The 13958-nt window shown below is 40.3% G+C and overlaps 1 protein-coding gene across 1 annotated transcript; it reads left to right on the forward strand.

The window, feature by feature from the left end:
• Positions 1-92: 92 nt before the first annotated feature.
• On the forward strand, positions 93-12376 carry LOC110840136 (kelch-like protein 10). Its single transcript, XM_087351817.1, has 10 exons — positions 93-297; positions 1717-1904; positions 3285-3536; positions 4957-5236; positions 6731-6967; positions 7817-7986; positions 8187-8356; positions 9342-9500; positions 10478-10667; positions 12015-12376. The coding sequence occupies exons 2-10, from the start codon at positions 1720-1722 to the stop codon at positions 12175-12177; spliced, it is 1806 nt and encodes a 601-aa protein (XP_087207943.1). The 5' UTR covers positions 93-297; positions 1717-1719; the 3' UTR covers positions 12178-12376.
• The last annotated feature ends 1582 nt before the right edge of the window (positions 12377-13958 follow it).

Here is a 13958-nt window from a genome sequence, read left to right on the forward strand (position 1 = left end):
CTAATTGTTACGTCATTTGTTTAGTCGGTATTGTTGCATTTCATTGGTATAAATTTCCGTCAACAATCGGCTTTCGTTACTGTGGAAGAAACTGAGCTGTTAGTCGTTTGTAGAAGAAGTGCTTCGTAGAAGAAATACATTTGTGTTGTTAAAAAGGTTTTATAATATCATATATATCGTATATAAGAATTACTAAGCAATTTGTGATACTGCCTTCCACATTTTCCATTTTATTATTGATTCAATTGATCATTGTCTGTGGCCATCGTGAACTCTTCCTCTTGGACAAAGTTTGAGGTAAGGGATTCCTATTTATTATTATTATTGCTGTTCATCACATTTACATGTTTTCATATGCATTTGTGAACTCGTGTAAGAGAATTAGGCTTGTCTTCTCTTTAATACAATTTCAAGTAATAATACTTGACTTCTGTTTGTTCACGGCATCATTTATAATAAAATAATATTTCAGTAGGCAATTAACATTTTAAAGGAATAAAACGTGTTTCGTAGCCCCTGAATCTTGATACATCTATATTATTAATGCGTTTTAGGGAACTGTAAAGAATTTTTATTTCGGTTTCACAAGCCTAATTATCGTCGAATCTCCCTCTTATTATCTTCCTACAACAGCAGGTTAAATCCGGGGAATGCTTGCTGTCACTGAGTGCAAAGTCTTTTGTCCTCCCGTCTCATATCAAAAGAAAATTAAGATTAAAATGAACCAAAGCGTAGTTTTGCCAGTTGTGCTCTGTGGGTGCAAAACGTGGTCTATCGCTTTGAGGGAGGAACATAAACTGAGGATCCTTGAGAACAGTGTTTTGAGGAAGATATTTGCACCCAAAGCGGGAGTGGGGTAGATAATAGAGAAAAGTGCATGCTGAGCCTCACGGCCTGTACTCCTCACCCGATATTTTTAGGGTGGGGTGGGCAGGGGAGGGGTATTTACGAGTAATTGGGGGGTGGGGGTGGCCTGAGGGGAAGAGACCGCTGGGGAGACCTAGACGTAGATGGAAGGATAATGTCAGACGGAATCTATGGGAGATAGGAGTTGAAGGAGACTGGATTTTGTTGGCCCAGGGCAGGGTCCGGTGGAGGGCTTTTGTTAATTCGGTGATGAAATTTCGGGTTCCGTAAGCCGTCTAGGTAGTTAGTTACATCATTCACATTTACAGCTTTGTCATTTTCTATTGACTCTCAACAGGCATTTCTGTAACAAAGAAACAAACTGACTCCATGGAGTCTAACAGTAGCCGAGCTTATCACATGTCTCGCATTTATGAAACATGAAGTTTCATGTTCGTGTTTACAAGACCCCGCCTCTAAACCATATCCTCAAGCAGGTGAAGTCAGTTCACACCTTCATTCCCCACCTCTCTAAGATCCATTTTAATATTATCCCAGCAACGCATTGTACTCTCAAGTGACCTTTTTGTTTCAGGTCTTCCGATTAAAATGTCGTATTTCTTGACTATGCCGTGTGTACTACATGCCCCGCCCATCTCATCACCCTTGATCTGAAAACCTACAATTTATTCATTAGTGAAGCGACCTATAAAGTTCCATTTTATGCCGTTTTCGCCATTCCCTTGTCAGTAATTCTCTCTCAGGACCAGATGTTCTTCTCAGTACCGTGTTCCCTCTCAGACACTCTCAGTTGATATGCACGCGTCAGTATGAAGAAAAACCTGTAACAGCGATGGACTGTTTTTTCAGGAGATGGAGTCAAACCAACATCACAGGTGTTTTCAAGAAGGCGGCAGGTGCAAGTGCACCGAAACATTGGACCCTCTGAACGATTTGAGAGATAAAAACCTCTTCTGTGACGCGGTGTTGAGGTTGGAGGACGGCGGCGTCTTTCGAGTCCACAGAGTGATTCTTTCGATGCGCAGCACATATTTCAGGTTTGTTTCAATTGTGGTTGACTAACAAGTGAAATAAGGACACGATAGACGTCAATTAGTATGTGAAATCTTATAACTTCTTTGTTGCAGAAACCTGTATTGTGATATGGCTATTTGTCTTTTGTTATTTGTTCATTGTCATGAAATCTCACGGCGGTGAGGAAGAGGACGAATGTCTTTGTACGTTTGGCCGTAGAATCTCAGTGGCATTTCAGACGTACTTACTGCCTTCTTTCCTTGATGATGGAGGCAGTGAGTACCTCTGAAACGTCCGATAATTTCTACGAGACAATACGACGCAACATCCTAGAAGACGGACGTAGTTTTTTGTACTAATTTTTAAGTGCGGTTGTACCAAGGTGACAGTCAATCGATCTGGAGGGAGAATTAGAATCCATTTCCAAAACGTCTTGGTTTTAATACATAAAGACGACCGACAAAGTCCAGAAGCAATTTGGTAATGCACCTTTGTCACGCCATTGTCCGTAACATTGAAAGCTGCTGTGTGCTGCTCTGTCTGAAATATAATGAACTGTAACAAAGACCTTCGGGAAATAAGTTTCATTGGTAGGAGAGAATCGTTCGAGAATTTGTGCATACGTTAATTTGCTTGTGTATTAAATAAAGATGCGGTGCGTTCTTGAAATGAGAAATTAATTATAACCGTGAACCATTGTTTCTGTTTTCCAACAGACGTTTCTCATGCCATGTTAAAGCTGTGCCCCTCTTTCAGTTTTCCGAAAATCAAATGTTTCTGTTTGTCTTGCACTGCAAAGCCCTTAATTTGTAATAGGAAATTGTTTGCTGGTTAGTGATCACTTTTTAAAGGCGGTATAGAAAAATCAGCTTTCCTTTTAAGTTGTTTATTGTCGTGAAAAATAGATTTCATATTAAGAACTGATCAATCAGTGGAATGTACAGCCCTTGATGTATGTTCAAATGTTTGTGTTAATTTGCTGATTGGCTTTAAAATTTCTGTAATAGGTGTTATAACCTGAGGTGTCTCTTGAAGGAGTCAAAGGTAATCATTCTATAGTACAAATGATCGCTGCTTGGTAGTTTACCCTGCATTCTTGACAGGTTCCTTTCTGGTACTGACATAAACGCTTTTCTGTCAGCATCCGATTTGTAAGTTATATTCTGTTAAGCCTACGCACGCTGTTCACACCCTCGGAGTTTATCTGGTCACATTAGTACATATTCTGGGAGTTTTTGAAGTATTCAGATAACAAAATTTCATCCACCACGTTGACAAAAGGATACTTTTATTTTTTGCTACGTGAGTTATAAAAACTTAAACTTTATGCGCATGACTTGTAATTTTCTGCTCGCCGTTTCTCGAAATCAGTACAAATTAACAACTACTTCGTGACGTTTCAGGAAACTCTTCTCAACAACACTGCACACCAGTGAGGAGACTGATATTCTCCTCCACGGAATTAGCTCGGACGTCATGACGCCGATACTAGATTATGTTTATTTTCGCGAGGTGGACATCCACTCCGACAACGCGTGTCAGCTGCTCGTGACGGCTGAATACTTCTGTATACCAGGCGTTAAAGAACTCTGCTGCGACTTCCTCCAGGACGCGATGGACGTCAACAACTGTATCGGCATCATGCATTTCGCAAGGTAATTGATTTTAATTTGGCATTTGCTGCGACGTCAGCCTTCGTCGCTGGAGCAAATCAGCTTTACTCAGAGAGCAGCCGAGTGCCGGGTCTGAGATTAAAGCCTCTGACTGAGGACTGGGCGAATTATAATGCGTTGTTGGACAGGGCTATTGACAGGTTGTTATTAACGTGCCTGTAATTTAAATGTTCTGATATAACTGCATACGTTTTGATCGTCATCATGACCAGCAGATGACTAATTTCACCATGTAGAACGTGAATCACGACCAATGCAGGGTCACAATTATTTCTGTCTTCCTCTCGAATTACTTTCCTTCTTTCTTTCTTTCTTTCCTTCTTTCTTTCTTTCTTTCTTTCTTTCTTTCTTTCTCTTCGGCAATCCTTGTTTCTTACATAATCCTCCCAATATCAATGGCAACATTCAGCCCCACATCTTTCTGCACACAGTAAAACCTCTGTGAACCGACCCTCGATTATCTGATTCACGCATTAAGCAACCGAATTTCAACCAGATCGTTTGTGATCGATTTCTGCCAGCGACATTGTGTAAATCGATGTCCACGTGGTACAGTTACTTGATCTAACCTCACACCCAGATTTTGCTGATTATTATGAACACTTCAGGTCATTTAGAGAATTGGTTATTTTCGGGCAAAGACCAAAAGCAACCTGCTGGTTGCCTTAGAAGGAAAACCCCTACTCCTTCTTGTTGAGAACAACAAAGCAAGCATATCAACTGACATCGGCAGAAAGCGATGGACAGAGACTCAGAATGCCTAATAAATTAACTATTTTAATACAGGTACTCCCTCGAACAGCGCTCAAGATTGACTCTTTTGATGTCAACTTGTGCTTGCGAAACGCCCGCATCATCTGCAGCCAAGGAAAGTCTGTATTGAGTCTCTACTTATTTTTTTCAAATTCATGGCCACGTTCCCCTTCCCCTAGCGCATCCGACCTATCGGCTTATCCGACCCGTGATCTCCCCCCCATATAGGTCGGTTAAACGAGGTTTCACTGGATTAACACACACAGTTAATACAATGTCATTTCGCCAAGGTTGATGCCATAATTCAAAATTCTACACTTCTCGTCTCACTGCCATTTTCACTTGCGTACGCCGTGCCCTTCTTTCAACCTATAACTTTATCACGAGAACGTGCGGGCATTGCCTGGGAACCTTCAGAGCCGAAAACTTACTATTTTGCCCCGGTTAAACGGAGCGTCTCTCGCTGTTGCCTCTCCACTTGTTTCTTCTCAGTCTCACTCACTCGGGCTTCAAAGGGCTAAGGTAAAAGCTGGAGGCGAAATACTGTGGTGTGCAAATGCTTGAGAATTCAGTTTTTGCTGCAGTGTTTCATTGTGTCAGAGTTCGAAGGAGATCGATTCTGAGTCGGCCCTTACCCTCGCTGTCGCAGGTTTCACCTCTTCGCCGACCTCGAGACTCACGCCCATCGCTTCGTTCTGCGCCACTTCGTGGAAGTGTCTCAGCAGAGCGAAGAACTGCTGGATCTCTCTGCAGAGGAGCAGCAAGCGATAATCGAGTCCGAGGAACTGAACGTGAAGGACGAGAAAGTTGTGTGGGAGTGCGTTCTCCGGTGGATTAACCACGACCCGGACAACAGGAAAGGCCATATCGTGGACCTTTTGAAGGGCGTCAGACTGGGACTACTTGACGTAAAGTTTTTCAAGGAGACGGTCAGTATGCCCCTGAAATCGTGGATGTTTATGGGAAGTGAAGCCGCATTTTAAATTCCATTTTCGTACGTGTTAGTAACTAATTTATGGAAATCGTGAGCCTTTTTCTTGGTCACTTGTATGGTCGTCCGTCTGTCCGCAGTTCCAGCTCGAGAATGTCTAAACGGATTTTCATTAAATTTGATACTGATGAGCTTTAACCGAATCTGTTGACACATTCCAATTATGGTTAAAATCTTACACTAACAACGTAAAAATTACTCAATGATTTTAATGCCTTATTCCGCGCAAAATTTGCTGCGTAAAAAATACCCAGATTACGTTGGTTACCATGGTTACCACAACTTCCTGTAGAATAGCGCTAGTTAACACACTCGCATATGTGCGCGTGCGAGTTCAAAACAAATATTTGATTCGTCCTTTTTTGTAGATATGTGGTCGGAGTTAATAATCGTCTTTTATTCACCGTCTGTAAGCGGCCGATAATTTGGCAGTCCGTCTGCGCTACAGTCTCAGCGTTTATTAAGATCCATTACATGTTTCAGTTCAACTACAGCATTCCACCGTTAACTACATTCAAACGCCCACTCAGCTTGAATAGGAAAATCCTCCAACAGAGTATTCACGTCTTCTGGCGCAGCGTTCTACTTAACCAAAGATCCACTGCCATAACAAGCGTATCTTAGCTGCTATAATAATTTCACGCATCTCCGACGATATATAGAGTCAACCCAAGATCACTTCAGCGTGATAAGTCCCAGCTGATTGACCACGTAGGGAAAACAGATATCCGAAAAGTGCAGCAACGAAGCTTCGTACTACAGTCAACAGTAAATTACCCGAGGGGCTTGAAACTCATAGACATCTTGAAAATTGTAATAATTTAACCGCCATCTCACGAAGCAGCCATACAACTCACGATATTCTTTCTTCCACTTCAGCGTGCGCTTTAACCTGAGAGAAAAAATGTTTCCAAACTATGTCAAATGTCCTGTGCTTTCAGCCAATCACCTCTTATGAATACGCGTGAAACAATCACATGGATCCATGAAAATCTTATCTGCTTCAAATGTCTTTACCATTCAGCACTCATACCTACTAGTATCGAACCACCTGATGACGACCAATTAAGGTCGAAACATGCAATGTATCTTAATAGACATCGAGCCCATTATCACACACCTTCAACCCAACCAGCAACATGCAGAAAGGATGCCTCCCTTGACACTCGAAGCAACTAATTGTCATAATTTTTCTTTCGTTGCTACGTAATTTTGACGATTAATTAAAGTTATCGAATCAAAAAGAATGTTGTGAACACAGCGTGCATCTTGCACGGGATAGTTTACGTTTTTGAATGTAACTCAAAATGCAACTCTTACTGAAGTATTTAACATTCGGTTGAAACACATTTCAATACATTTCTCTCAGGTCGATTTAACTTTCCCATCCCTTCCTAAAAGTTTATAAGGTCCACATTGAACTGTTCAACAGGTATCAAATCACCCGTACGTGACGGAATGTGAGACGTGCGGGCCCGTGATCTCGGAGACGCTCGCATTTCTACACGACTCAGAAATGATGACGAAGGAAGACAAGGAATTCGTGACACCAAGGTATGCCTACCCGCGAATCCCACAGGACATTCTATTTGCTATTGGTGGGAAACGTAAGAGATACAGGACAGATGTGATAGAAGCGTACGACACACGAGCAGACCGATGGAGCCTGGTGAGTTGCACACAATTCTACTCTTAACATGCCTTGTTAAATGACTCCTCCGAAAATACTATTAATAATTCTCCTCTTGTTTTGCTTAATTTTACTAAGTAATTGTTTGTTTAAGCTTAATCAAAAGGACCTCTTTATTTTGTGTTCTTTATTTGCAATGCAGTGAACCCTTTTTAAGAGTAGCTTCAAAGACATGAATCAAGAAGTATAAATACATAAATCACACAAATGCTGAGTCTCCTGTAAGACGTAAGTTCTAATTGGAATCCACGAAATTCATTAAATTTGCTTTAAATGCCAATTACAATAAGCGTCAACTGTCATGGCAACCTGTCTGCTGATTTGAGACATAAAAGGAAATCATCGTAGATCATCAGTGGATTTCAACGTAATAAATGAAGTACTGATCAGTGTCGATGTTGGATATCTGGGTGGTAACGCCGCGTGAATTAGAAGGCTGACACACGTTTTGGGATGGGGTGGTGGGACGTACTTCCTCCAGTTTTGCGTCGATAAAACCCAAAACACCAATATCAGTCTTCACCATCGTACAAACCTGAAATGTCAGCTATTGATAAGAAATTCTACATTTGTCTGTCGTGCTTGACGAGAGCACTGGTAATGCTGAAGATTCTCTTCGGGTCTTCATGTTTTCTCCGTCTCTCATAATTTCACCGTTGCCCCAAGTTAATTTCTCACGGTCTTTGTCGAGTGCGGTAGGTCCGGACACCCACCACAGTGTAGCAATTTCGGTCCACTGTTGGGGGCTGTACCTCTGCTCCGGTTGTTGTTTGCTTGGAGATCAAATGACCCAAAGGAACATAAAGCCATAACCTGTCGTTCCTGCAGGTGGAGGGGGTCGACTCGATCGGTCCGCGATCCGGCCATGGCACGGCAGTAGTAGGTTTCGACATTTACGTCATCGGTGGTTACGACGGCGAGGAATACTTACGCTCATGTCGCTGCTTCAACACTGTTACGAAGAAATGTCGCGAGGTGGCGCCTATGAATATCCGAAGGTAAGATGCAGATCGGTATAATAACGAAGGAACTCCTTGGTTCAGAGTCCTTCTTAAAAAGCTGATAGTCGATCTCTTAGTCAAGATATAAATGTGGGCAGGAACTGTAACATTTTACAATTGCGATCTGCGAGAGGAAATGCATCTGCATCAGCAATAAATTATTATAGCAGAGCGTGTACTTTTTCTTTTCGTTTCAGATACAAATTAAGTGTGGCTGTTCTGCGAGAAGTAGTGTACGCCATGGGCGGTTACCATGGACTTGTAATTTTCAAAACGGCGGAAAGATATGACCGCAAGAAGAACCAGTGGTCTTCGATCGCTCCAATGAACAAAGGGCGAGCTGATGCAAGTGCGGCTATGCTCAATGGTACGTAAATTCTGTGAAACTGAAATGTGTGAATTAGTGCAGAAAGGCAAGGCGTCTGTCTGTCCGTGCGTCCGCGTATAACAACGCAAGAACAGTTGAAGGAATCGCAGGATTTGAGGTTCTCACGGTGGCGAGTACGAAGATGTCCGTCGTTTGTCATCCACCGACGTTTCAGAGGAACATTATGCCTTCATCATCAAGGCATTTCTCTTCGCTCTTGAACTTAGTTTCCCTCACTCCATTCGCCCGTATTCTTTCATTATCCCTTTCTTTTATCCGTGCTACGTACTACGTTATTTCACAGACTGCAACGGCTTGAAGTTTTGAGGGCGTGATTGTTTCCTCTGCTCTTGTAAGCTGTTCCTGTACATCGTCTTCTGCCTTCGTAGTTTACACTAGCAGTGAATGCAAACAACCATCAAACTATCAAACTGAATCTCATATAATACAGATGTATAATAATTTCTGTCTTCTGGGTTGTTGCGCAACAACCCAGAAGACAGATATCGTCATACTCACCGCTGTGAAAACCTCAAATCTTACAGATGTATAATGTTTTTGAAACACTTAATAATCTCACGTAAATAGCACATTGTATTAAAAATGTAGATCACCGCTTGGTAGCTTGTACCGTACATCTCTGGTACCAAATTTAATCAGATTCGTTTTACAGAAGATGCAACGTACAATCATTTCCTTTGTGCATTAATTTAAGCACTTCATGCTGTATATATTAACTTTTATCAGTTTATTTTCATCCATTTAACTTTTCCTCTGACACGCTGATTGTCTGTATTCGAAACAAAGAAACAGATGAACAGAGACAGCCGTGTCCGTGCAGTTGCTATGACACGAAGGGGGACATTAAATACAATATTTAAGTACGAATTGTCCCATGTCTGTGCTCTGCAGGGACCAGTTTAAAGCCTCTGCCTACACCAAATATGTGTACAGTTCGTGTGATATACCTAATTTGTTTTTACAGACAAAATATACGTCACTGGTGGACATGATGAAAACGGTAATCTAAACTCGGTGGAAGTTTTTGACCCGGACACCGACCAGTGGACGTTCGTTGCACGAATGCTATCTAAACGTGCCAGTTTCTCTTGCGTCGCCTTCCACGGCTGTCTGTTCGCCCTAGGTGAGAATTCTGGGCATTATGAGTGATGCTCCTCTATCCTTCTTATAGCATTTTCTATTGTCAAATGAGTGACTGAGATTTTATGAACATCATTTTTCTCCTGTCATTACAGAGTTAGTTTGACAGTAATTTTAACCCCGATTCGTGGTTTCGATTACATTCTCCACAAAGAACACTTAACTAACTAACTAACTAACTAATTGACAACAGATAATCTCCTGTGGTATCCCAAGTAACGTATGCCCAATTTGTCACATAGTCACAGTATTAAAGGTAAATATTTTGTTCTTGTAGGAAGGAAATTTCAGTTTGTCGTGCTGTTTTCCCCAAAAAGCCGGTGGTTTAAAGCACTCCCTTCGCGGTCTTTGCTTTTCGTCAATTGTTTGTGTAATGCCGTTTACAACAGTGCAGCTTGCGTTTATTCTTGAACGCTATTTTCGCACGCAGTTTCATTAAGCAGAAAACAGATGTCAGGCGCAATTTCCTGATGCTACAAGCACGAAAATAATATTGTAGCTATTTCGTCCTTAATTTCTTTCCTGGTACTAATATTAACACTGCAAAAGGGAATGAATTTTATTTTCTGTATTTCATTCATTACTTCCCTTTACGGAATTAAAAAATTTAAGAGTGTAAAGTCCGTTGGGTAAGACGGACGGAGTTACGAGAAATACAAACATGTAAAACGTCATAATCGGTAATGTTGAAGAGAAGATACCACTTGTGATACATAGATGTAAAAGGAAGGATAATATTAAAATGTTTTTAAGTAACTAGAGTATGTGGAAAGGGTTCAAGTACCGACTTTTGTGAATAAGGTAATGAATCTTGTGGTTCTATAAAAGCCAAACATTTCGTGGTCAGGTGACAGAGTATTAATTATCAAGAAGGGCCCCGCTGAATGTGGTTAGAATAAGTTTATTTTGGTAGCTTTTTTATATACTGTGGCCTATTACGGAATATGTGTGTGTGCGCAGGAGGAACCGAGCTCAGTATCGAAAAGTATGACCCTGAAGAAGACACGTGGGCTGAGATCCACGACATGTGCGTCTTTGATCGAGACGCCCACGCAGAAGTGATCGACGATATGATCTTCGTCATCGGTGAACATAATGACACGTACGCCATCTTCGGTGTCGAATGTTCCAATGACAAGGAATATGGATGGTTTGTTTGTTTGTTTGATTGTTCGGGACTGTATAATCACAAACTGTTACTTTTGAAAAGCAATAGGAAATTAATCAGTTCCGGTCTTGCGGATGCTGCACCGTGTAGTATCGTAGAAACTGACCGACGTTTCAGAGGTTCTTACTGCTCACTCAGGGTCTTGAATACAACGCGCGAATAGTGGCGAGTGGTGGGGCAGGGGAGGGGGGCGATGTTGCTGTCAAGCTGAGTCGTTATCGGGCATTGAAGTCCCATTGGGGGAATTGTTGTTATTGTTTTCTGGAAACAAAATACACGCACCGACATTTCGGTGGAATCCTGAGCCCTTATGTTCAAGTAGTTTTCCATTCTACCCAAAGACAGAGAAAGCCCATTAGGCGTGGATATTTTTAGGTCAACATTTTACGACTCTCTAAGATAATTTTTTAATACTTAATCTGCACCGATGTTGTATCCCGAGCTGGGATAGACCGGCAGGGCGAGCGGATCCCTTGGGAGGCAGTTCAGTGTGATTGAAGTACTGCTTGCTGGAAGTTAACTTGTGAATTTATAACAAATAAATGTAGTACAAACTGGTTGATAAACCCAGGAGTCGGGAGGTGTTGATCTGTCTAAGCATGAGCAGTGCCGACTTCTAACAAGAGTCGAGTTCTTTCCATCGTGGAGACGAGCTAGACTCAAGTTCAGAGAGTAAATAAGGGTGGTCGGTCTTGGTTTTAGGCCTATACAAGTTTGGTGACGCCGACTGCGAGTAGTTTCTAAATATTATTACAAAATAATAGTTTCGTAAAGCTTGTTTCATCTTGGTACTCTGCCACTGTGTATAGGAGCATTAGCTTGTTTTCTATGTGTCCCATCACTGGTCGACCAAGAGGGATTATTTGGAAATCAAGTGGAAACATCCTGCTTTCCCTTAGTAGAGATAACTTGTTTGTAGCCTCTGTTGAAATAGCATTGAGAGAGTACCGATTACAGATTAATTACAATTGCAGCTTACTTCCTATGGTAATAAAGATATAGGACAATATGTCCTTTTAATATGTATTTATATTTGAAAGTAGCCATATTCAACACCGAATCTCTTATATTTTAGAAGGCCAAAAGAAAAAAAATAAGAAAAATGGTTAATTTCTTTACATAAATGCACTGGCATTCAAATTACGTTTCTGTTAATTTTTATTAAGTAAATTAATTATGGTATAAGACGCATTCCTTCATGAGTTATGTCATCTCATGTATTTTCTGTAACTGTGTCTGTGAAATATGATAAAAATTGTCTTTAGTGTAGATAATACTGATGGATGATGAAAAATGGTTTGCCTTCACTTTTAATATTTCAAATTGCAGGCACCAGGTAGCAGAGGTGAATTTTCGTAGAATCTGCATGTCGACTTGTGTCGTAGAGAACCTGCCGAATGCAAGCGATTACGCCTACAAACACAGAGACAAATTAATGGAGGAGAAACGTAAAAAAAATGTTGGATTTGGAAAATCAGTAGTTTCCAGTTGATTACAACTACGATGAACACATTAATTGTAATTAAGTACCTTAAGAAAATAATGAAGGCAAGTGGGACTTGATGTAGCAGCCACAAACAAAAATAAAGAGAAAAATTATTTCACCTCGTTTATTTTCTGCTCAAGAAGTTTTATTGAAATTAATTATTTTAGAGACGTTCACTTTTATCCAAAATATTACTATCCATCAACACACAGCAGTTTCCCTTTGCGTCTTGTATCAAGTCCACTTGTGGCTACATGTTTCGAGTTACTTAACCGTCTTCATGGTATTAGGGGAAGATTAAATGTTCTTGCTCCATGAACATCGTTTACAAAAACTTCATTATGAATGCAACACACTGAGAATTTTGTATTGATTTGTTATCTACGTGTGATATTTGATAAAAATTACAAAATTACATTTGGCTGAGTTGCCGGATAATTGTGCCATGTCCCTGGGTAAGTACCAACCTTTTCAAATGCCATGAAGATACAGACGATTGCTTCAGCTAACAGATGTATTTATTTATTCACGGTATTTTGTAAAGTACTTTTAGGTATTATAATGAATAAGTACAAAATATTACCTCAAAATACACAAAACTAGGAGATTGAATTTAGTTAAGATACCTACAGAGTAAAAGAACACATTACCCTTTTAATTACATAGTGAAACAAGGATTTTAAGCATTATTTTGTGCGTATATAATAACTTTAACATAATAATCTGAATAGTAGCCTTCTGATGATAAATGAGAGGACATTTCGCTATTATAATTAACAATAACTTATTAAACAAAGTGTACGCACATTTCTTTTAAAATAAAGTAATTAATGCTGGGGATAAAGTCACATGTGAGAAAGTGCTAGTCGCTGAGGTGGTCGAGAGCATCCTGCATGCTTTGAAATAGGAAGATTCAATCTGTGTTTATAAGAGGTGGCCAGTGAACTCTGTCAAGTCTAATTCACAGCCGATTAATATTTCTAACGAAGCCTTCTCATTGGAGGCGAACTACTGAATATTCTGACTAATAAGTGATTATTCATTTAACAACACCATCCATAACTCAGAATAAATAGGATCGAAGGAGAGGAAGAATAGTAAATAATTAATTGTTAAGGAATTTGGCAGGAATCTTCCGTTGCCAAATTTATTTTACTATTCCGGGCTTTGCTTGTATAGACTGGGAAAACCACGAAGAAAATCGTCATGTTAGCAGGTCTCCGAGTAGAGTGAAGCCACTAATGAATTTGTTTATACATTCCGGTTTTGCTGCGTGTAAGCCAGCCGTTTTTACTTGACTTAATTACTGGAAGGGAAAAAAGCCAAGTTCACTAGAAAATAATTATCAGGCGTGCCCTGGTAACTAACCTCAATGATTTAAATATGCATCAATACAACAATTTTCGAAAAAAGTTCACCACCATATGTTACGTGTTTATTAATTAAACGGCTTTACGTATATTTATTTGACGTTCGAGGAGTAATGCATCCAAATGACCGCTTTTGTTCTCTATTTCTGGTGCTTCATCGAACAGAATGAACGTTCCCAGATAAAACTGTATTTAATTTCTTTGCAGTTGGTGGATGAATGTAGAAAGTTTCATCTTCTATATTACGGCGTTTAAGACTTTTTTCCTTTCGACCGTATTAAAAGCAACTTTTAACCGGTCCTAGTTTCTTAAGATTTTCACATCTAGAATATACACAAATTTTATCTCACAGTACTACTCAGGAATCTTTAATGTACCCACAATATAAAGACACGCGCCGTCTTCATTAGCGTACAA

The sequence above is a fragment of the Zootermopsis nevadensis genome, unplaced genomic scaffold (genome assembly GCF_977971745.1).
Source record: "Zootermopsis nevadensis isolate Lab colony 2312 unplaced genomic scaffold, Znev_1.0 Znev_ptg000020l, whole genome shotgun sequence".
NCBI classification, from domain to species: Eukaryota; Metazoa; Arthropoda; class Insecta; order Blattodea; family Termopsidae; genus Zootermopsis; species Zootermopsis nevadensis.

Coding starts and splice junctions, on each gene's coding strand:
- LOC110840136 (XM_087351817.1), top strand. CDS start 1,720: ATGGAGTCAAACCAACATCACAGGTGTTTTCAAGAAGGCGGCAGGTGC. Junction 3,537..4,956: donor GGCATCATGCATTTCGCAAG/GTAATTGATTTT, acceptor TCGCTGTCGCAG/GTTTCACCTCTTCGCCGACC. Junction 9,501..10,477: donor CGGCTGTCTGTTCGCCCTAG/GTGAGAATTCTG, acceptor GTGTGTGCGCAG/GAGGAACCGAGCTCAGTATC.